This window comes from Podarcis cretensis (genome assembly GCF_951804945.1).
Source record: "Podarcis cretensis genome assembly, chromosome: 2".
NCBI lineage: Eukaryota > Metazoa > Chordata > Lepidosauria > Squamata > Lacertidae > Podarcis > Podarcis cretensis.
In genome coordinates this window covers 103,726,552-103,748,729 of record NC_137171.1, presented here as the reverse complement: position 1 = coordinate 103,748,729, position 22,178 = coordinate 103,726,552, and the positions used below count along the sequence as shown (strand labels likewise).

Here is a 22,178-nt window from a genome sequence, read left to right as displayed (position 1 = left end):
TAACTTTTTCCAGGTGTACATCCAGTAAGCTTTTCTCGAGTTAACTTTACAGTGGGGGGCGGTGAGAGAAAAGCTTTTCTGCACCATTCTAGTTCATCAGTTCATGAAATGACATGGCTCTGCGTGGAGATTTCATCACAGGTGTGTTGTGCAGTATGGATTATGGCAGGGACTCAACACTCCACAGATGTTGAGTCACAGCCATAATTTATACTGCATATGTCTGTAATGAATTCTCTGTGCAGAGTCATGTCATTTCATGAACTGATGAACTAGAACGGTGCAGGAAAATATTTTTGTCAACTTTCTCTGCTTCGAAAGTGTTTGGTCTGCATGGCCCTCAACAAAACCTCGTTTCTGGAAGTGCTCATTATAAGCTGAAGTGCTTATGACAGAATGCAGAACCAAGCCAAACAGAGCAGCCCTCCTAAAACCAGCAGGATTTATTCTCAGCCACTAACAAATTGTGATTTTTAAGAAAAAAGAAAAGTGGGGGACTCTACAAGAGCTGGAGAACCATCAGGAAGTCCTTGCACCATAGACTTAAAAACCTTTTCTGTGTGCCATGAGTGTTCATAGACAAGAGTTGCAATCTGCATCATGCCTCAGATGAACTAAGGTTCTTGTCTACACAGGCGTATTCCTCATTAAAATGTGTTAAACATGCTGCAAGATTTGTGTTGAAGGGTGAAAATTCTCCAATGAGAACTACACGTTCAAATGACATGCAGCTGACATACAGACATTTGCAAGTCTGTCCCCTACATATTTCAATCTGGCACATTTATTAATGACTAGAAGCTGCCACAAAAAAAGTTAGCAGAGCATAACAGTTGACTCTTCAGTGTCTCAGTCTTGCCCATCACCTGGTATCTGTTCTTTTCAACTGGAGATGGCAGGAATTGAAGATGGCATTCCTTGCATGGAAAACACTTGTTTTGTCATTGATAGGATGACCATGTGACCTACTCTGTAGAACACTGTTTGAAGGACTGCCCTGAATCTAGTACAGTGGTACCTCGGGTTAAGTACTTAATTCATTCCGAAGGTCCGTTCTTAACCTGAAACTGTTCTTAACCTGAAGCACCACTTTAGCTAATGGGGCCTCCTGCTGCCGCCATGCCGTCGGAGCACGATTTCTGTTCTCATCCTGAAGCAAAGTTCTTAACCCGAGGTACTATTTCTGGGTTAGCGGAGTCTGTAACCTGAAGCGTCTGTAACCTGAGGTACCACTGTATAAAGATGAAGCATAAGAAGAGAGAGCAAAGGGTTGAAGTTGGCCATCCAGAGTTAGCGCCTGGACAGCAGATTGAGCTGGCACCGAGGTCACAGCCTTGCCTTGCTCACTTTGGAGCAGTTGTGCTCTTTTTCTATTTCATTAGAGGAATCATTTCTAAATGTGTATCTGTACATATATAATAACATATATTGTGCACATTATTTATTGGTGTATATTGTGCACAATCTTGGGAAATCAGTGGGGAAGGGAGCTTGTCGCAGCCAGAGAAGGAGACTCCTGGGATTCCTCAGCAGTCTCTCGACACTGCCCCCCTCTGCTTCAGCCTTCAAGTCTGAACTGCTCTCTGTCTCAGTTTCCTTCTGTTCATTAAGCCCTCTTGTCCCATCAGTATCCAGCGTCTCTTCCCAAGCTTCCCCCTCTGACCTCTCTTCAGTGTCCCACCACCAATCTCCGGGCTCTGAGCCTTCCTTCCCCTGGGATCTCTCTTGTGGGGTTCCCTAGCTGGCACCTCCTCCTTGCCTAGCCAGTCCCTGACACCATATCTCCAAATGCATAGAGAATAAACCATTTTCCAAAATATATGCTAGATGAAATAAAGCGTATTTTATTGTAATAATAATAATAATAATTGATTTATTTATATCCTGCCCTCCCCAGCCAAAGCTGGGCTCAGAGCGGCTAACAACAGTAAAATAATACAGCATTCTAAAATCAATTCATTATAAAATCATTTCAAATCAAATTGATGGCAACCATTGGGCTAGAGTTCTGTGAAGAAATTACCAAAGGAGGGGGGTCAGTCTGTGCCCTGGCCAAAGGCCTGGTGGAACAGCTCTGTCTTGCAGGCCCTGTGGAAAGATGTCAAGTCCTGCAGGGCCCTAGTCTCTTGTGACAGAGCGTTCCACCAGATCGGAGACACAACCAAAAAAGCCCTGGCTCTGGTTGAGGCCAGCCTAACCTCCCTGTGGCCTGGGACCTCCAATATGTTTTTGTTTGCAGACCGTAAGGTCCTCCGTGGGACATACCAGGAGAGGCGGTCCCGTAGGTACGAGGGTCCTAGGCCGTATAGGACTTTAAAGGTTAAAAGCAGTACCTTAAACCTGATCCTGTACTCCACCGGGAGCCAGTGCAGCTGCTATAGCACTGGGTGAACATGATCCTGCAGCGAGGACCCCGTAAGTGCGCACAAACACACACACTTTATACACCTATATTTAACATATACACTCTCTCTCTCTGTGTGTGTCCTATCTGTTTATACTAAAAACAAAAGTGTGGTTTTAACAAGCCTTTTGTTTTATGTTCTATCAATATCATTTTTAAGGAAGGGGGAAATTTTTTATTTTCAGGAGTGTTTTACAATTTTGACTGTGGCAGGTCTCAGGAAACTTTCAGTGCTTTGTCCCCTTTTGACATTTAGGGAATAGGTGTGTCCTTCAAAGACAAGCCACTTAATGCTGAGCAAAGTTTGGCATGTAAGTTTGAAAGGAGTGTGAACAATTCCACGTCACTTTCTGCTGACATTTCTGACACCGAAGCAGAGTTCTATCAAGTGCTGTGACTCCCAGGTCCTCTCGGAATCCTTCAGTTCACCAGCCTCCTTCCTCATTGGCAATGTGCTTTTTTTTCTAAAATCAAAATACTTTCGGTGCTTTGCCATGTGGCATGAACTGGCTTTTCCTCAGGAAGGCAATTATCCTTTGAGGGTTTGGCTGGCCTGAAAAATATTTTGTTTCCAGGCAGGAAGGTCTTTCATGCAGTTCCAAAGCCCGAGAACTATGCTTTGGGAAGTTTGTGGAGGATAGCTTTAACAATTGCTTTCCGAAAAGATGAGGTTGTGGGAAGTCAGTCTTAATGATTTGTTTATTTTGACTGCCGCACCACACCCTAGGTTGGGGCAGGTTGAAGTATGAGAACACATAAAATGTGCCTGTTCAAACACTGAGGTGCACAACAATTCAAGATCAGATTCCCTGGGGAACATGAATTTCCATAATTGTGGAACAGCCACTGAGAACACCATGCTCTATGCCCCCGTTGCCTCAATTTAGTGCATGGGTGATATGACTAAGAAAGCTGCAGGCAGGGTCCAAAGTGCCCTTTAATTCTGTGCACATGCTTACATACACACACTTACCTGGGACTTTACATGGATGCTTTGACAGCAGCTTCTCACACAGGTCTGGCAGCCACTTCTGAAGCTTCGCTGAGATTCAGGTGCCTAACAAGGGTGAGACACCAGAAAGGGAGTGTGCCTTAGTTTAAATTCCCCATTAAATTATTTGTAGTTTAAATTCCAAGAATACTTTACTCACCTGGTGACCTGTTTTTCTGACCCATGAAAACCTACCCCAAAACATACCGTATTTTTTGCACCATAACACTCACTTTTTTCCTCCTAGAAAGTAAGGGGAAATGTCTGTGCGTGTTATGGAGGAAATGCCTACGGGTGGCATGCCTACGGATTTTCCTCCTCTAAAAACTACGTGCGTGTTATGGTCGGGTGCGTGTTATAGAGCAAAAAATACAGTATTTGGTTTTTTTAAAAAACAAAAAAACCCCACAACTAGACTAAGTAAATTCTTTTTATTCTGCAGAGCTTAATCCAGTAAATGAGTTATACCTAATTTATTTCTAATACTCTGCATTTCAATTGAGACAGTTACTATATACAATCAAAGGGGAACCAAATAATCTCTGGGTAGAAATTGAAATCAAGCTTCCTAACATCACTTGCCACGAGGTCTTCTGTTTAAGAATGTTAAACACAATCCATTCAACTCTATAATAAATCCATTTACTAATTGTGCTATTTGGATATGGAAAACCTGGCAACCTAAACTTGCAGTTGAATTTCTCTATTAATCCCACTATCATATCATTTAGATTTTTTCCGGCAATGGAGCGATAAGCAATTTGAACACTGGGAATACAAAAGTTTATACACTATGAGATTTCTGTACCAATAATCAACCTATATCTGTTAACAAAATAAAATTAACTTTGTTAAATCTTAACAGAGATTGGATTTATTTTAATCAAATTCATAGTTGTATTTTAAAAGAACATGTAAAAGCACAAGCTTTGATACCTTTAACACAATTTGAAAATATATTAAGCACTATGGGTAGAGGTCTAAATGGTACTCTGTATTGCTCAGTGTAACTTACAGATTTCTAGAACCCCTTAAAAAGATATGGGAACTAGAAATTGGCACACAAGTTCTTCTCAGTGAATGGAATAAAATTTGGGAACTGGGACCCTTAAAACCTGTTTCCAGTTTTCTTAGGGAAAACTCCTTAAAATTATTACACACGCCTGGCAACTTTTGATGATTGGATAAAATTTATATTCTTTACTTGGTCATTGTTATATTAACTTATGTGCCACTGCTCATTCTATGTACCTTTTTTTCAGTTTTCTTTTTCCTCTTAAAATTTTTGTCTGTTGTTCTAATTGTTATCTCTGTTTTATATATATTATAAAACATACGCGCCAGCTCCTAGGGATTGAGGCAGCTCCCCCCCCCCCCCCGCGCATTGTTTTTTTTTTAAGGGGGCCAAGCCCCCTCAATGTTCAGAGGGCATTTGACTTCACCCCTAGCTCCTCACGACGTTGCATCGGGCCCCCTCAACTCAAGAAGATGGCGCCTCAGTTATAAAGTGAAATAACAAAAATAACTTTTTTAAAAAACAACAACACGTATTTGTTAGTCCTGGAAGGTTGCGCAATACAGTTTCTACTATCAGTGTTGCCTGAATTTAGAAGAACTATTGTAGGACAAACACAAAACCTGCAAAGGTGGTGGAAGGGGTAAAAATGCAAATTTCAAGTGAGTTAATAGCCACAACACTATAATTCACAGCTCTTGCATGTTTTGAAATAGAAGACTTATTGCAGATTTCTTGTTGGTTTTGAATGATTTATAAGGCTTTACTTGTGGCACAGTGTTGCAATCTATGTTGTCATGGAAATTCTATTGAATTTATAGTTCCATTTATCCAAAACGATTTTCCAGACTTCATTTCATGGTGAATCATATGGTTGTTACTCTGAGTACAAAGCAATTTCGGGGGGTGCTGGGGGGGGAGAAGTTTCACATTATAGAAAACATAGACACGATAGCAGTTAGTTGCCTTATCAAAATACAAATGAATGTAACACGTATCTTTTTTCCCCTGCTGAATCCACAGCAGCACCTCATGTGTGCTGAAAATTACAGCTTAAGGTTTTTTTGCATACATGTGCATGAAGTTGTCCTTACACAGAGGCTACTAGGGCAGCTGTCTTAACTAAGGCTTACTATTTCTCCATCCGGCAAACTTCGACATGATATTGACCCAATTTTGTTACAGATAAATGGCCTCGAGCTGAGAAATGCCTTGGTTCACATAGCTTCCTACGCAGTCTTTCCTCGCCTAGTGTTTTCCCGAAATTTTCTCCTGCATTTTTTTCTTTTCTTTTACACCATTCTCCACCAATTTTTGAGGGAGGAAAATTAGGCACTTGAAAATTATGAAAGGGGAGGGGAGAAAAATTAGAGATATTATCATGTGTGGGCAGGGCTGGATTTAGGTTTAATGAGGCCCTAAGCTATTGAAGGTAATGGGGCCCTTTATATGTCTAGCTGTCCTTTGTCAACAACAAATTGTCGCTGTTTTTTGTGTCGAATATATTCTATATGGTGATTTGTGGACCTGATAGGTATCTAAAGCCATTTGCACATAACAAAATAGGAGCCTACACAACACAAAACACTGTTGCTGAATGTAGGTTTTATTAGTTTTTATCTTATATTTTGGAAATGTACATCCAGGTTTTATTTCCTTTAAATTTTTGGGAGGCCTCCAAGAGAGTGGGGCCCTAAGCTATAGCTTGTTTAGCTTATTCATAAATCCGGCACTGTGTGGGTTGTGTGCATGGCTTTTGTGGTGCTTATCGTCTGGTCCAGAGTGTTCAGTGGGCAACTGTGAGTGTCCTTTATTTCATCTACAGTGATACCTCGGGTTAAGAACTTAATTCGTTCCGGAGGTCCGTTCTTAACCTGAAACTGTTCTTAACCTGAAGCACTACTTTAGCTAATGGGGCCTCCCGCTGCTGCCGCACCACCGGAGCACAATTTCTGTTTTCATCCTGAAGCAAAGTTCTTAACCCGAGGTACTATTTCTGGGTTAGCGGAGTCTGTAACCTGAAGCGTCTGTAACCCGAAGCGTATGTAACCCGAGTTACCACTGTACAGATCATTCCCTTTGGTCTGGATTTCTCTTAAAATCAGTGACTACACCAATCTCAGGTGCTTGGTAGCTAGCCTCCCTGGCATTCACAAGCAGAAGCCAACAGTAGTGTGGAGCAGTGGTGCTTCCCTGGGTCACTGCTGCTTACTAGAAGGTGGCAGGGAGGCCAGCACTGTTCAAACACACTGCCAGGAGTGTCATATCGACTCCTCCTATGGGTAACAGAATGTTTTGGAGCACAGTCCTACAACGGGCCATGAATTCTTAACTGTAGCTGCAATACTAAGGACCAGCAGCGTGCATCAGAGTTGAAAGGGGACTAAAAGATTATAAAACCCAGCCCCATATAACAATGCACGGTTATCTAGGCAACACCTTCCCCATCCTTGATCACAGTGTGTACCCTGCTGTCACCTGCCTGTAGAACAGATAGCTTTGAATTAATCAATGTAATTAATCTGTCAGTTCTGCATGATTGGAAAGGGCAAAATATAAAGTCACTTATGAACACATTTTGTTCTCCCATTAACATGTCATTACGGAAGCTGTTCTAATATCTGCCCCACCTGTGACACTCTCATCACATAGGAAGAACTGGGCCATGAGAGAGGAGCCCACGACTTGGTTCATTCCTGTATCAGCATTCCCAGGATGGTCATTCTCAAGAGGAGTGGTGCTGGTATGGAATGAATGACCAATTTTGTATGAGTGGCATGTAAGGTCTAAGATACTGCCCCGACAATTCTGAGATGAAAGGAAGTTCCTTCAGATGCTCAGGATAGGTTTTGTCTGAACCCACATGTGAACAAATCCCATCCAATGACAACAGGTAGTGTGTTCTACCATTCCGCCTGGATACATCAGAGGTGATATGTGAAAAAGCAAAGTCTATTCTACTAATCCAGGTGGCATCGACTGCCCTTTAGCTTCCTCATCATCCAAAATACCACCTTTAGTAGCCATTCCACCTGATCATTATTACAATTATGTCTTTGGCAAGCACTCATAGCTGAGTAAGATTGTCTTCCATAAACACAGTTTTAACAATGAGTCCGTAGGTGACTGTGGAGACCAATTCTGGATCCACATATCCTTCCACAGTGGGGACATTGGTTTCCGGGTGGGAGTTGATCACGGTATGGATTTGCCAAGCGTGCCTTCCTCTAACATTATGTAAGAATGTCCTTACTTCCTTCTTTCCTCGCTATCCATTTTTCATTTTCTACCTATGCCATTATTTTTAAATTGCAGATTGCCCAGAGTGCATTAGCAGAAAGGTAAACGTGCTCTGGTCCATGGGGTCACGAAGAGTCTAAACAACAACAACGACTAAACAACAAAAACAAAAACATAGTAAAAAATATAAGTAGAAAATAAAACCACATTAAAAGGTGTAGAAAATAACTACTAAAACAATGAAGCAACAAGAGTGACGGAAAGTTTTCTTATTTTGGAATAATAAATGATGGGGTAATCCTAATCATTAATCCGATCGCTGTTGGAAGTTATGATTTGATGGCAGTCTTCTTCCACTGGACTCTGCTGCTATAGGAACCCTCACTATCCCTGGTGAAAGTATGGTGTTGTACATGCTAGAGAAGGGCAGAAGAAATAACTTTAACATTGCTACTTCCTGTGCACATCTGGTAGGACATAAAAATTAGCAACTCTCCCTGCCAATTTCTGAAACCACTGAAATTTCTGTTCCTCCAAATTTTTGAATGTTATCACTAAGCCCACTAATTTAAAAACCAATGAAGTGTCTGGTCCTCCAGATTTTAGCATTTCATCACTAATAATAGAAGTCACAATACCACAGTGCTAAAGATACTTCAATCCACTAAAATCCAACAAAGTAAGTGTGGAAGCGGAATGACCCACACAAGAGAACTTCCCCTTCTTCTCCTCCTCCCATGTGCCTCCCAAATGCTCCAAATCTACTCTGGAGGGTTGGACGAAGACCCAGAGCAGAGCTGAGGGTGTGGTCCCATTCCACTTGTGCAGTGACTTCATTGGGGGAAAAACTGGTGGATTTGAGCATGCTGAACTCTGTGGGATTGTGCCTGCAAATCCCACAAGCTCTAATGCAGTTGGCAGATGAGGGTATTCCAACAACCTTTTTTAATTTATTTCAGAAATGGGAGTCAGGTTGCAAAGTCATGCTGGTGTTTGTTTGTTTTTCTCACAAGAACAAGTAATCAAATGCACCATGATAAAACTCTGAATTCCCCAAATATTTTTGCCATGCTTAAAACCTCACAAAGAAATTAGTTACGTGGATATAGAAGCTTTGCATACAATTTGGTTCCAAGCAAGAGATTTCACATCCCGCAGCAAATGGTGGTTGAGAATAATTCCTTCCTACATTGCAGCTGGGAGAGGTAATAATAATTAAAGATTAGTCTGTTCAATAGTTAGCTCCACTGAATCAAAGCAAATCGTTCAGACTACTTTCTTCAGTATTCTGAACTTGGAGTCCTTTTTTTAGCCCTGTATTCTTCCCCAAATATTTTGGCTTTCCAACAGCCTCTTTAATTATTGCCTCTGCAGTTAGCTGACTGATTCATTATAACGTTGGCTGTCTTAGAAGTCTTGCAGCTTTTTAAAACTTAAATTATATGATACCTCTGGATATGTAATAGTGATAATGGCAAACTCCCTATAGCTGAAGTACATTGGAATTCCCGATTCCACGTAGATGCTTTCATATTTGGTCAGATAAGGAGAAGGCATATAAAACACAGTATAGCGCTTTGCTTTCCTCACTTCCCTTAATTCTGGGAGGTTCTAGGGTGATCCTTTAAAGTTTCCTTATGAGAAGCAAAAACTGAACAGTTATGTTGCTCGTTTATTAAATTACTTATTTGCCGGTATGTTGAGCAAGGCTAGAAGGCTGGTACTAGAAATGGCAAGTCCAGAAAGAGTGAGAGACAACATTTTTGTCTGGGCCTTCAACTCTCTAGCCTAGTAGCCCAGTAACCTTATCACAGTATCAGTGCCCCTCAGTGTGATGCAACAGCATTTGAATGAGGAGCTGGCGGTCCAGAATGTCTGGCTATGAGGCAAGGACGATTTACCGTGCCACTGCGACTCCACATTTCTGGCCAATGCTAAAGTAAGCCTCATGTGGGCTGGTGCAGTCTAAAAGTCAGGATATGAAACCTCCTCTTAATGTTCCTATGCTTGGGAGGGATGAGTGAATGATAACCTTAAATCTACAGTTATGAGGGCCAATGCTAAAACCCCCCTAAAATATAACCCTTTGGGTTGTATTCAGTTCCAGTCCTACTCAGAGTAGAACTCTTTGAATTCATGCCCATGACTAACCAAGGTAGATTAATTTCAACAGGCCTACTCTGTGTATTCTGGTTGGATACAACCCATAGCATATTACACTGGTAAAAAAAATGGCTCTCAATCAATGCCCCTTTCCTCACTTACCCAAAAGAATATTGCAAAAATTAATTTCCTTCTAACGTTACGAGCAAAGATGGTCTAGAATGCTTTTGGCATCCTACAGACTATGCCAAGCTTACTGAATATTGTTTTCTTTCACATATTGTTTTCTTCTGCATAATATTACAAATATTTTAGACACTTTATTTGAGAATTGATGTGTTTTAGTTTTCTCTGAATGGGAAGTAGAAATGTAGTTTATGGTCATTACTTGGGATTTTTATTTGTTTCATATAAATGGAGCTCAAGTTATCCAACCTGAAACCAAATTGTTTTGAATTTGAATATCAGTGCATGAATGTATCATGTTGAAAATTGAGTGTTGTCCAAACCTGGAGGCTGTTAATTTGTAAGAGATTGCCAGGGATCTATGAGGTTGGGGATATGAAGGCAAAACAATTAAAATTTATCCTCCAGCTCTTCCAGGCAAATGTATTTTCTGCTGAATTCCCATTGGTACTTGTCAGGAGATATAAATATAAGGATGGCCCAAGAATGTAGCACAAATTTTTGGTTATCTAGCAATTCCCTGTCAGTACCATTTTCAGAATCATGAGTATCTTTGCTGAAACAATGCACACCTCTGGTTTTCGTAGTTACAGCCCAGCATGTGACCTTACCCTGAGGAAGATGGTTGAAATAAAATCTAATTAAAACCCATTAAGTGGGTTATTTTGAAATATTAGGAAGTGAACAATGTGCTGGTAAGGTTATTGGAAATGATGCTATGATTGTTAAAGTTAACTGAACATGCCTCTTTTTTCATGGGGAGGCTCCAAGGGAGGATTGAGATAGAATATGGCAGCTGTGAAACATTGCAGTGCTCCTGTTTTGCGTGTAATTCAAGAAGTTGAGTTTGAACTCCTGCTCCTGTTCTGGCCTAGATTTGCTGCAGACCAACAGGGGCATTTAGGTATTTAGTACTGGAACTTGCCGAAATGTGTGGCATCTCTTATCAAAGTACCAGAAGAAAAGGAATATGAATGAAGCTCTCTCATGTGGATAGAGGAATGGTATGGAACTGCAGGTGTTGCTCACACTCAAAGCAAGTCAATGCACAGGTGTTGGTTATATAGCACAGAAGGCCAGCCACATGTTGCCACCTATATGTATGGCCCTAATTTGCAGTGCATTTCTCTTAATAAATTAGGATGGCTCCTGCAGGAGAGCAGATGGAGTAAAGCTGTTTCTTGATTGCTTTCATATTTGCGTAAGCAATACATCACCATAGCTCAGCAGTGTGGCTCCATGACAACTAATCTGGCTGGTTGCAGTTTTTACTTGAACATACCGCCTTGTTTTATGCGTGTGTCTTCTGTGTACATAAAAGATATGGAAGAAAAATATGTGATGCCCAACCGTCTGCAGAGAGCCAACGATCAGGTGCTTGTAAGAGCGGCAGGTATCTTCAAATAGAAGCTTTATTTTTTGAAACCTTGAGGTGTTGTTTTCATAGCCATACTATGCTGTTGCATACTTGGATCAGAGGAGGCTGCACATGTCTCTCCCCTGCGGAACATTTCTCATGTTGCTCAACCAGCGATCATGAGCATGACAGAATATAGAGCCTGCAAAAAAGAGGCTGCAGTGTTCTAAGCAGTCGTGTGATTCCACCATCTTTAATCTGGATTCATATGACGGCATGATTAGATGCTACAGTTTACCAGCAAAGAGAGACTTTATGAGTAACTTGGTTGCATACAAGTTGAAACTACTTTTTAGTTTGTGTGTGTGTGTGTGTGTGTGTGTGTGAGAGAGAGAGAGAGAGAGAGAGAGAGAGAGAGAGAGAGATATCCAGACCTTTCAATTCTGAAAGAGAGAATTTTCTCCAGGTTAACCCAGTGGAATTGTAACGCTTAGCATGGTTCACGTATCATGGTAAGCCAGCGACTGTTTAGATTCCAGCTGAACAGCAAGAAAACCATGCAACACTGGGTCAAGTGTTCATGAATTAATCAGTTTATAGCAATAAGCAGCAATAAAAGCACATTCAGAGCAAATTATACCTCATGCGCTGCCCATCTGCGTTAAACCAGGTGGTCAGTCCTATCCCAGTAGCAGAGAACCAAGGTGGATCAACATCTCAGATATCTGTTGTTGAAGAACAAGGATTCTTTCCAAAGGTGTCAATGTTTAAATCAGTGTGATACATATGAAAATCAGTAGTTGGAGGCACAGCAAGCAATGCACATTGTTAACCCAAGGCATGGATACACAGGCAGGGCATGTGATCCATCTTAAGACGTTGATCCAACACCAACACCCCTTGCTATCCTATATAAAGGAATGGGGTGGAAAGTCCAGCACTCTGTCTAGAAGGTGGAATCTGCTCCATCTGTTTACACCTCATTTGGTATCTGCAGGACTTTGGTGATAGGGGAGGTGTCTCTGCCCCCTGAGGGACAAAACGCCCCCCTCTGGAAAGGCAGGCCTAGACTCTGGGGTAGGTGGTACAATAGGTGTTGTGGGTGTGTCAGACATAGTATCTGATGGCTGTGGAGAGCGAGGCAGGGTGAGGCGACAGGTTAGGCAAGAGAGCAGATTGAGGGAATCTCCCCCCACACACTTGGATCCTCCCCAAGATCCTTAGTAATCGGCTTCCCCGGGGCAAGCAGAGACAAGCAGGATCCCTCCCTCAGGTCCCTGGCAAACCATCCATCTGCATTGTCTTGACTTGGCCCCCAATGACTGTCAGGTCTCCTCAGACATACATGGTCATGCCTGCTCTTTGGTTCTATAGCAATGAAGAGAATGGAGCCAACCTTATTTGGATTTTTTTTTAATGCTCATCTCTGTGCTTATCTGGCTTCCTGGATCTCTGACCTGACTCCAGTTCAGACTGGTTTTAAGAGGCAAAACATCCCATACCGTCCAAATTAAGTGTGTGTAATGGTCAACAGCAATTTGCCCTATTAACAGGAGTAGTTGCTTTCACAGATTTCAGAAATCATTTTGAGCAAATCATCTTGGTAGGTTTAGCCATCTTAGTTGCCCCAGATAGGAGCTTGGCACACTTATTTGCATTTGCTGTATGTTGCAACAAATATAACTATTATTTATTCATTTGCAAAATCATCCGAGTTGTGGCTAGTTACTTAATACCTGCTGAGGCACCGCAAGAAAATGGCCATTGTGCCCTTGACCACAAATTAGTCAATTTATTTTTACTTTACTGTCTTACCTGAAATCCAGCATGTAGACCATCTTCCAACACATGGAGGTTTTCTATTCCCAACCTTCCTCTGACTTTGCCTTTCCCACTTAGATCCATGCTCTCTCACCCTAGGAACTTGTTCCAGCCGTCGGGGTGGAGGTTCAGACATCACAGAGCCAAAGATTTCGTCTTGGTCCTCCCTGGTCTACACACAACGCATTATTCATTGTCCTATCCTGGAGTCAATATTGCAACAAAATAAAATTCTTTCCATTTTTCCACAGATGCAGATTTATTTCTACAATCCTGATGATTTTGACAGCTTTGGGACAGCGGTCCAAGAGAAAAGAATAATAGGAGCCATGGCTGTGTTTTTTCAGGTAAGTTGCTCATTGACCCAAACTCTGTGAAGCCAAGAGGTAGCAAAGTTTTCCCTCCCCACACCTCCTTTCTTTATCATTACTGTTGTTGTTGTTATTCATTGAGTTGGTTCTGCTTTAATGGATGCATCTGTTTTCTCATTCACACCTGTCTAAATGAAGGATATTTTCTATTGTCTGCTGTGTGATTTAAAATGTAAATAAGTGTGTTTAGAAACATAATGGAAATCTTTGCATGAATTATTCTGATTTTTATAGCTGCTTGACTGGTGCACAGATTGGAGAACACATTTATCATAGAACTTACCTTGCTATTGAAGCATGTTGCTCAGGTTCTTGAAATATTAACGGGCCTCTTAGGCTGGAAGAAAACTTTAAATTCAGATGCAACTTGCCAGCATATTAATCAATATCCTCAGTTTCCCTGTGTTCCCTCCCTCCCTCCCCAATCTCTCTCTCTCTCTCTCTCTACTGTAGTAGCATCTTATTATAAATTGTCATGGCAACTAAATATCTCAAGGAAATCAGGTTTTCCAAGTCAGTGGATTTATGGAGCCCCTTTTTATAAAATGCTTTTTGAAAGAATGTGAATGTTCAGTTAGCTCATTTACAGGTTCAGCACACCTGAGGACTTGCGGTACTTTACAGGGGCCGCTGCTTATGATGGCTGACAGGTCAAGTCAAATTGAAGGGCTGTTCAGCTTCTTTGTCTCATTATATAGGAGAAATGGTTTTCCTTTTCTGAGTAAAGGATAAATTAAGGTGAAAGTGACGGTACAACCTTCTTCCGATAGGCTATCGCAAATTCAGGCACAGGTGCCTTTCAGTGGAACACATCTCAAACAATACTCAAACTTTTGGGAAAAACACCTGTCTTTTCTTAGCCATTGTATTTGCTTTTACATCCACACTTCCTTAAGGGCTCAATTTCTTTTTACCACAATTGATAAAATATAGCAAGGGAAACATACCAACATCTAGCCCAAATCAGTAAATATGCTTGATAGAAATAATTTTCTAAAAGTTCTTCTGTTTTATATGGCAAGATAGTTTTCTGCTGAAAGATCATTGGAAACATAGCTGTCAGCTTTCAGATTTGAAAATAAGGGATCAGCAGCCTTGAAAATAAGGGATCAGCAGCCTCACCTGTCCCAGGGACAGTCTACGGGATATCTAACAATCCAGGATAGCAGCGGGAAGCAGCGGGAAATGGCACTGGGATAAGGGAATTTCCCACAAAAAAAGGGAAGGTTGACAGCTATGATTGGAAGATCGGCCATTAAGGGCAGCTTTCTCTGCTTGTCAGTCTTCTCACTGCTTCACTTGACCTATCTTGGAGATTGTAGTGGCATAGTAGGAAAGGGACATTCTTTCTTAGGAGCATAGGGTTAAGTCTAACCCTTAGAGTGAAGCAATTTCTTCTCATGCAATGGAACCCCTCCCTGCCCCACATGCCCTCTGCACCACCACCCAATCCTCTCCAGAAAATTGCAGGGAAACCCAGAGCAGATTTGAATAAGGTATGTGGGGGAAGGAGATGAAGGGGATGTTCTGATACATGACCAAAAGTTGGATACAACCTATAGGTTACACTAGGAATGGGATTGTATTTTTTGTCAGTTGTGCTATGAAGCTAAACAAAAATCACTTGTATTACTGCTTTTTGAACCGGGCATTATTTTACTTTTGTAGGTGTGCTTTCTGTCTCTGACTTGATACTCACTTTGGTTATAATGTTGTTTTCTATTCATTTCCATTCATTTGAACAAGATAGTTTTAAAAATAAACCACTTGACATTAAACCAAGTGTTTCAACAGCTAGAAAGGTAATTGGCCAAATTAATTCAGTCAGAGATACCAGAGACAGAAAGGTGAAAATATTGTACTTTGTGAAACTTGCCTCCACAGTTATATATGTCTATAGACATTTATAAGGTGTATAAAAAAAAAAGCGTGTAGCAGCAGAGATTTCATGGAGTCAGTTTGTGATGGCAGGTGGTTAAGAAATTTTCATATTTGTTATCTTCTGCCACCTGATATACATGTGGCATGTATTTTATTTCCAGAAGAAGTTGTCTTTTATTTAAAGTCATGAATGTGTCTTTTAAAGACACAATTGAACTGTGTTTTTATCTTAATAGATCTTAGGAGCAATAATAAAAAGGAGCAGTGTTCTAAAATGTGTTGTAGGAAAAGATTTGTTGTGAGTCTTGGTCGATATAAATTGATTAGACACATGAACTCAGGTAGGGTGTTTTTTTGCTACTGCTGGTTTTATTCGTGTTTGATCATTTTTCCTTGTGTTCTGTTGTATTTTAATATATTTTTTTGACGTACAATGCCTCAGGAAAGTTTGCTTTTAAAGGTGTCCTGTATCACTGTTAAATAGATAGCAGAAGTTGTGGGTGGGGGCTGGAGAATGCTGCTGTGCTCCCTTGCATAGTGGTGGGGCAGGGTGAGGCACAAGCCAATGGAGTTCCAGATTGGTGGCATTGGTTTCCCAGATGCTGCCACCATCAGCGTGGAGTATCACCATCCCATCTTCTTTCACCACAGCACCATCCTGGTGAACCATAGAACCTTAGTCAATGGAAAAATCCTGTTTCGCCTGGAAAGCGTAGGTTTCTAAGTTCAGTGAAACCATAAAGGTTATTTGTAGCACGCCTTTCAGCAATGTCAGGCCTTGTTATACAATCTAAAACCTTCTGGTGTAGTTTAGTCGCAGATCCAAAGATCTTACCCATCCATATGTGTGAGCCCTATAAATAAGTAAGCATGAACTACCGTATTTTTCGCACCATAAGGCGCACCGGACCATAGGGCGCACCGGACCATAGGGCGCACCGGACCATAGGGCGCACCCAGTTTTTTGGGGGGGAAATAAAGGGGAAAAAATTATTTACCCCCCAGGGGCTGGGGCAGGGGAAGCTCGAGCTTCCCCCGACCCCAGCCCCCAAACAGGCAGCTCTCTGCAAGCCGTGGGAGCACTCCCGCTGCTTGCAGAGAGGTCCGCGAAGCCTGGGCGCGCTGAGCTCAGCGCGCGCAGGCTTCGGCATGCTGGCAACTTTCCGCAAGCAGCGGAAGCCCAGCGCTGGGCTCCCGCTGCTTGCGGAGAGGTGTGCGAAGCTTGGAGAGCGTGAGGGGTTGGTGCACACCGACCCCTCTCACTCTCCAGGCTTCAGCGAAAGCCTGCATTTGCACCATAGGACGCACACACATTTCCCCTTCATTTTTGGAGGGGAAAAAGTGCGTCCTATGGTGTGAAAAATACAGTATATTTTGTTTCTATAGTTCCCCACCCCGTGTGTGTGTGTGTGTGTGTGTGTGTGTGTGAGAGAGAGAGAGAGAGAGAGAGAGAGAGAGAGAGAGAGAGAGAACAGGTGGGGTTCTGGTTTGAGCTAGCTTTCTGCAGTTAGGAAGAAACAAGAATTTAAAAAAAATGATACTCATGTATTTTGTTTACTGTTTATTTTATGTATAGCCCATATGTACCAATAAACAGTTTAATAAAACCAATAGTCAACAAAACTGGAATAGTGAGATGCAGTGGGTTTTTCTGGGGGGACACAGGGGTACACATAACCCTAAACATTTTGTGAATCTAAGTTTGGCCTCATTGAGGGGCAGTACTTCAATATGAGTAGGAAAATGAGAGTACCCCTAAACATTTTTTAGGCAAGGGGGGGAGCACTGGTGAGATGCAATATTATACCTTCTTTCTCAGTCTCTATACATACACACTCACCCATTTATTTACATTCCGTCTTCTGATGGATTTATCTGCAAGCCACTTTAGGACCCAATCTTGGCTGAAAAGCACACCCACCAACTGAGAATCATGGAGTGGATAGGAGACTTTGAATATTACTATCGTATCTAGGCTACCAGCAGAGGATTTCAAGATCCATGTACTATGCACCAATTGGCTAAGGTGCATGCCTGAGACTTACAACATAGGAAATGAAGACGGAGAATAGAATAGTTCGGGAAATCTGGGAAACAAATTACAGTCGCCTCAGCCATGGGGCAGTTCTGGTCTCAGTGTTCTATTGTTGGAGACGCTATACTGTGGGTCATATTAGCCAGACATGGCCAACTTCTGTCTCTTCCCACTTGCCAGAATTGGAGTTTTGGGAGGTCGGGATTTGGCCTAGAGGCTGGATCCACTTTCACACTCCTACCTCTCACTACAGTGGTACCTCGGGTTAAGTACTTAATTCGTTCCAGAGGTCCGTTCTTAACCTGAAACTGTTCTTAACCTGAAGCACCACTTTAGCTAATGGGGCCTCCTGCTGCTGTCACACCGCCGGAGCACGATTTCTGTTCTCATCCTGAAGCAAAGTTCTTAACCTGAAGCACTATTTCTGGGTTAGCGGAGTCTGTAACCTGAAGCGTATGTAGCCTGAGGTACCACTGTACTATGAAAAGGCTGCTTAATGGACTTGGATTTGCATTGTTATACTTTTACAATACCCACACAGCATGTGAATATCGTCCTCACCAGCTGTCTACTGAGTCTATGGCTATATGATTCCATATCACTGCTCTGTTTTACTGCTTGGCTTAAAAGTTTAGTTTTGTTGGTTTTTTTAAAAGTAAAAACTAGTGGAAGCTAAATTTGCAAAGGGGGTGGGTTGGGGGAATTAAGTGACCAGTGTTTAGAGTTTCAAATATCACAAAGCTTTGAAAGTCATGCTGAATATCAGAATATATTTCCCCGAGTTCCTGTAGGCTATTTCTATGCTCCATTTGGTTTCCATTGTGGTTGTAATCTCTGCTGCATATTGCATGCTGAAACATCTCACTGTGAGTGGGAGTTAGTGAACCATGTCTTAGGAAGACCTCATGAAATAAAAAGGTTTCTCCCTAAGCTATTACAGGTTGAATGCTCCTTTTAACCTTGTTTTATGCAGCATTACGGAAATATTCTTACTATTACTGAGATTTCACTGTAATCTCTGCCTGGAAACTTCTAAATTAAAAAAGAAGTCCGCAATATGGACTTGCTGCTTTTATACCCCTTTGCGTACAAAAATACAAGGCATCGAAGCACCAGTAATTCAGAGCTATTAATAACGATTAGTGCCAGACATAGTTTACCCTGTACATTTTTTTAAACATGTCATTGTGAGACCTTGTTAATACAGTGGCCTCTTACACATCACCAAAAAGGACATTGATTAGCATAGTATCTGCATATGCTAATTTATACATATTGATACAGGTGCCGAAAAAATCATTAGAATTTAAATAGGAATGCAGTTTATTTCTTTCCGTACTGAGGAAGATTACCAGGTGCTGTTGGGCAATTGCAGGGCTTCTGCTCTCTCTTCTTTGAGGTTTTTTACCTTTACAGTGGTACCTCGGGTTAAGAACTTAATTCGTTCTGGAGGTCTGTTCTTAACCTGAAACTGTTCTTAATCTGAAGCACCACTTTAGCTAATGGGGCCTCCTGCTGCCGCTGCGCCGCCGGAGCACGATTTCTGTTCTCATCCTGAAGCAAAGTTCTTAACCTGAGGTAATATTTCTGGATTAGCAGAGTCTGTAACCTGAAGTGTATGTAACCCAAGGTACCACTGTAATCTGGTCTTGGACAACACAGCTCTTCAAAAAGAAGGCTCCTTCAGATAAGAATTGTTCTCTGTAAAATAGGACGCTCTAGCCTCCCCACAGATTGCCGTTCCGCCTTAGGCTGAAGAGCTGCAGAAAGGGGATCCCTTCTAAGGAATAGGTTCTACTGTACAACTACTCTTACTGTCAAAATATTTCTCCTAATGCTCAAGCAGAATTTAACCCTCTTGTAACTTGAGCCAACTTTAGGCCTTCCCCCTTGAGCAGCAGAGAACGTTATCTTAGTAATTGTTAACAGTGTCATTTAAGTGGCACCGCATGGCAAGAGAGGAGGCCGAGGCAGAGAAAAAAGTGCCTTGCCTAAACCCACATTCTTTGCCACTACTGCTTTCTCTCAACTCTTTAGCAATAGCTGCAAATCTTTTCTTTATATTTATATTCTATATTTAGTGTTACATTGTACCATGTAATTATTGGTGGCACTTCTAAAAATTAAGAACCCTCGGGGTTGGTCTTTTTGTTGGTTTTTGTTGGGTCTTGTTTAATAATTTAGCCTCAGCCATATTAAAGTCTTCTTACTCAGTTCATTAGGTTTCAAGGACAATTGGCAACAGCCAGTACATTGGGATTGAAATGAGTGAAATAAAAAGATATTATTGCACCCTTATTTTGTTAGCAACGAGTGCATATCCCACCGTTCAGCCCTTAGAAGGGCCTGTGAGGTGGCTTGCAGTTTTATAAAGAAAAGCAGATGTTGATATTTACAATTACAATTACAAAAGAGCCATGAAACGTATGGGCAATCAGAGAGGTTTGCGGCACATTAAAAGAGTCAACAATTTTGTTATGGCAGAATTTTGTTCAGTTGGTCCCTTCATGGTTTGTCTGCCTGCTTGTGTGAAGGGAAGAGGAAAGCAGGGGTGTTCAGGCTGCATACACTAGCACACAACTAATTCACATTGTGGCTCACTAAACCATACTTTATGGCTTAGTGCTACATGCAAATGGTGGCAATACTGGGCAAGATATCTTGTAGGACCCCTGGTATAAGGCAGCTTCCTAGGTTCCCCCAATTAGTTTTGTAAAAAGAGAGAAGAAGCTCTTGTACCAGTTTCCAAGCTGCTTTTAGAATTTGAGAGGAATGTAAACAGTCGCTTCGGGAGTTCTGAGTGGCAACTTCTTGGGTAAAATTCAATTGCGGATTGTGACTGTGGACTATATTTTTAAATGTTCTCCGAATATTCCACTCAGAAATGTCACTTCCAGCAGCTGTCAGTACCGCTGACCTGATGAATGAATAAAATTACAAGGTTAAATATAAAGAAAAATCTGTACAGCTGCAAGCTGCATGTGTCCGTAGGTGCTTAGCTTACTTTGTTTCAGAATGTGGTTACACACTCCAAGCGGCAATTTTGTGAAAATAGCTCTGCAGGGGCTTCGCTGCCTCTCCTCAAGGATTCCAGCCAACCTTCTTTTTCAGCTTGGAAGTAAAAGAATGTTTTGATCTCAAATCCTGTGAACTATGAACAAGGTGCAAATATTAAAATTTACATCACATATGAATTTTGTTATTTAACGGCCATTTCTACAACACATTAAGGCTTATGTTTAATCTTCATGACAAGTTTTTCAAAGCTCAGGTAGGTGGCTGTTCAACTGGAGTTCGATTCATTGTCTTCTTCTTCTTTGGCGATCACTTGTAGCCAAGATTGTCTTCCATAAACACGGTTTTAACAGTGAGTCCGTAAGTGACTGTGGAGGCCAATTTTGGATCCACATGCCCTTCCACAGTGAGGACATTGTAGTTCAGGCTAGACAAGGCAGATTGGAATTTGGCTCGTAAGTGAGTTCACACAAACCCCTCCATGCAGTTGGGCAGAGTCTCTTTCACTGAGGAGCTCCACCCATGTACATCTATATTGGCTTAGAACTTCTTCCAAAGCCCGTTGAATCTATGGATGTTGGGAAAGTGTGGCAGTGGGTTGGGCTAGATTACACAGTGCACTCCACACATTCTTTCAACATGTGGATGTGATCTTGTGAACCCTTCTTCTACAAGCAATTTGTGCATTAATACGGTTGCACATGTTTCATCACCTCAAGTGTTTTCAAGTTCTTCTCATTTATCTTCACAGCACATTTGATGTCACGTAGGAGTCTGCAGCCTGAATCAGTCTTGACAACATTGAGCTTGGTGGACTAATGGTCTGGTGGGCTATAAGACAAGTCTCTTGTTCTTTTATTCCTTCCTCACTCAGGTGGAAAGGCAGAGACTTAACCATGGCCAAGCTAAGGCTAAACAAGCAACAGAGGTGTTGTTTTAAATAAAGGAGCCATGGTTTTAAAGAGAGTTAAGCAGGAAGCAGCTTTGTAGCAAAATTTCATTTGAAATATGAAGCCTTAGAGAAGAAAATTCACCTCAGAAGAATGTACAGATAGAAGAGCCTTCTTGACGCTGTTTACTAAACTTTTTTATAGTTTTACTGACTTTCTCTTGTCGCAATTCCCTTTTACAGGATTCTAGACTGTAGGTTTCCATATTTTGCCCTCAGTTTGGCCATTATAAACCCCACGTAGGCATGTCTAAGTCTGATAATATCTTTAGCTGCTGTCACCATAAAGTCTTGAACCTGTGTCCTTTAGCTGAGAGTGTGGTTCTGTGGTGTTTGGGGATGGGAATTTCTATACCATGCAGCATTTCAAAGTGGCAGGGCTCAACAGGGTCTTTTTCAACCATTCTCTTAAAAATTGTACCACTCTACCTACTTTTTTGGGGACGCAGGTGGTGCTGTGGGTTAAACCACAGATCCTAGGACTTGCCAATCAGAAGGTCTGCGGTTCGAATCCCCGCGACGGGGTGAGCTCCCGTTGCTCGGTCCCTGCTCCTGCCCACCTAGCAGTTCGAAAGCACATCAAAGTGCAAGTAGATAAATAGGTACCGCTCCGGCATGAACGTAAATGGCGTTTCCGTGCACTGCTCTGGTTCACCAGAAGCGGCTTAGTCATGCAGAGTCGGCCACGACTGGACCTAATGATCAGGGGTCCCTTTACCTTTACCTTTACCTACTTTTTGGAAGACAGGAGTGCCTGGTGTGCTCTGGTCCATGAGGTCACGAAGAGTTGGACACGACTAAACAACAATA

General features: G+C 41.8%; 1 protein-coding gene across 4 annotated transcripts in view; it reads left to right on the top strand.

Moving 5' to 3' along the window:
• Positions 1-22,178, top strand: part of PTPRG (protein tyrosine phosphatase receptor type G) — a 559,059-nt gene that overhangs the window by 356,946 nt on the left and 179,935 nt on the right. For all 4 annotated transcript variants that reach the window (XM_079957946.1, XM_079957945.1, XM_079957948.1 and 1 more), the window contains exon 5: positions 13,369-13,464. In XM_079957946.1, the coding sequence (XP_079814072.1) occupies positions 13,369-13,464 (96 nt within the window). The remainder of the gene's footprint in view (positions 1-13,368; positions 13,465-22,178) is intronic.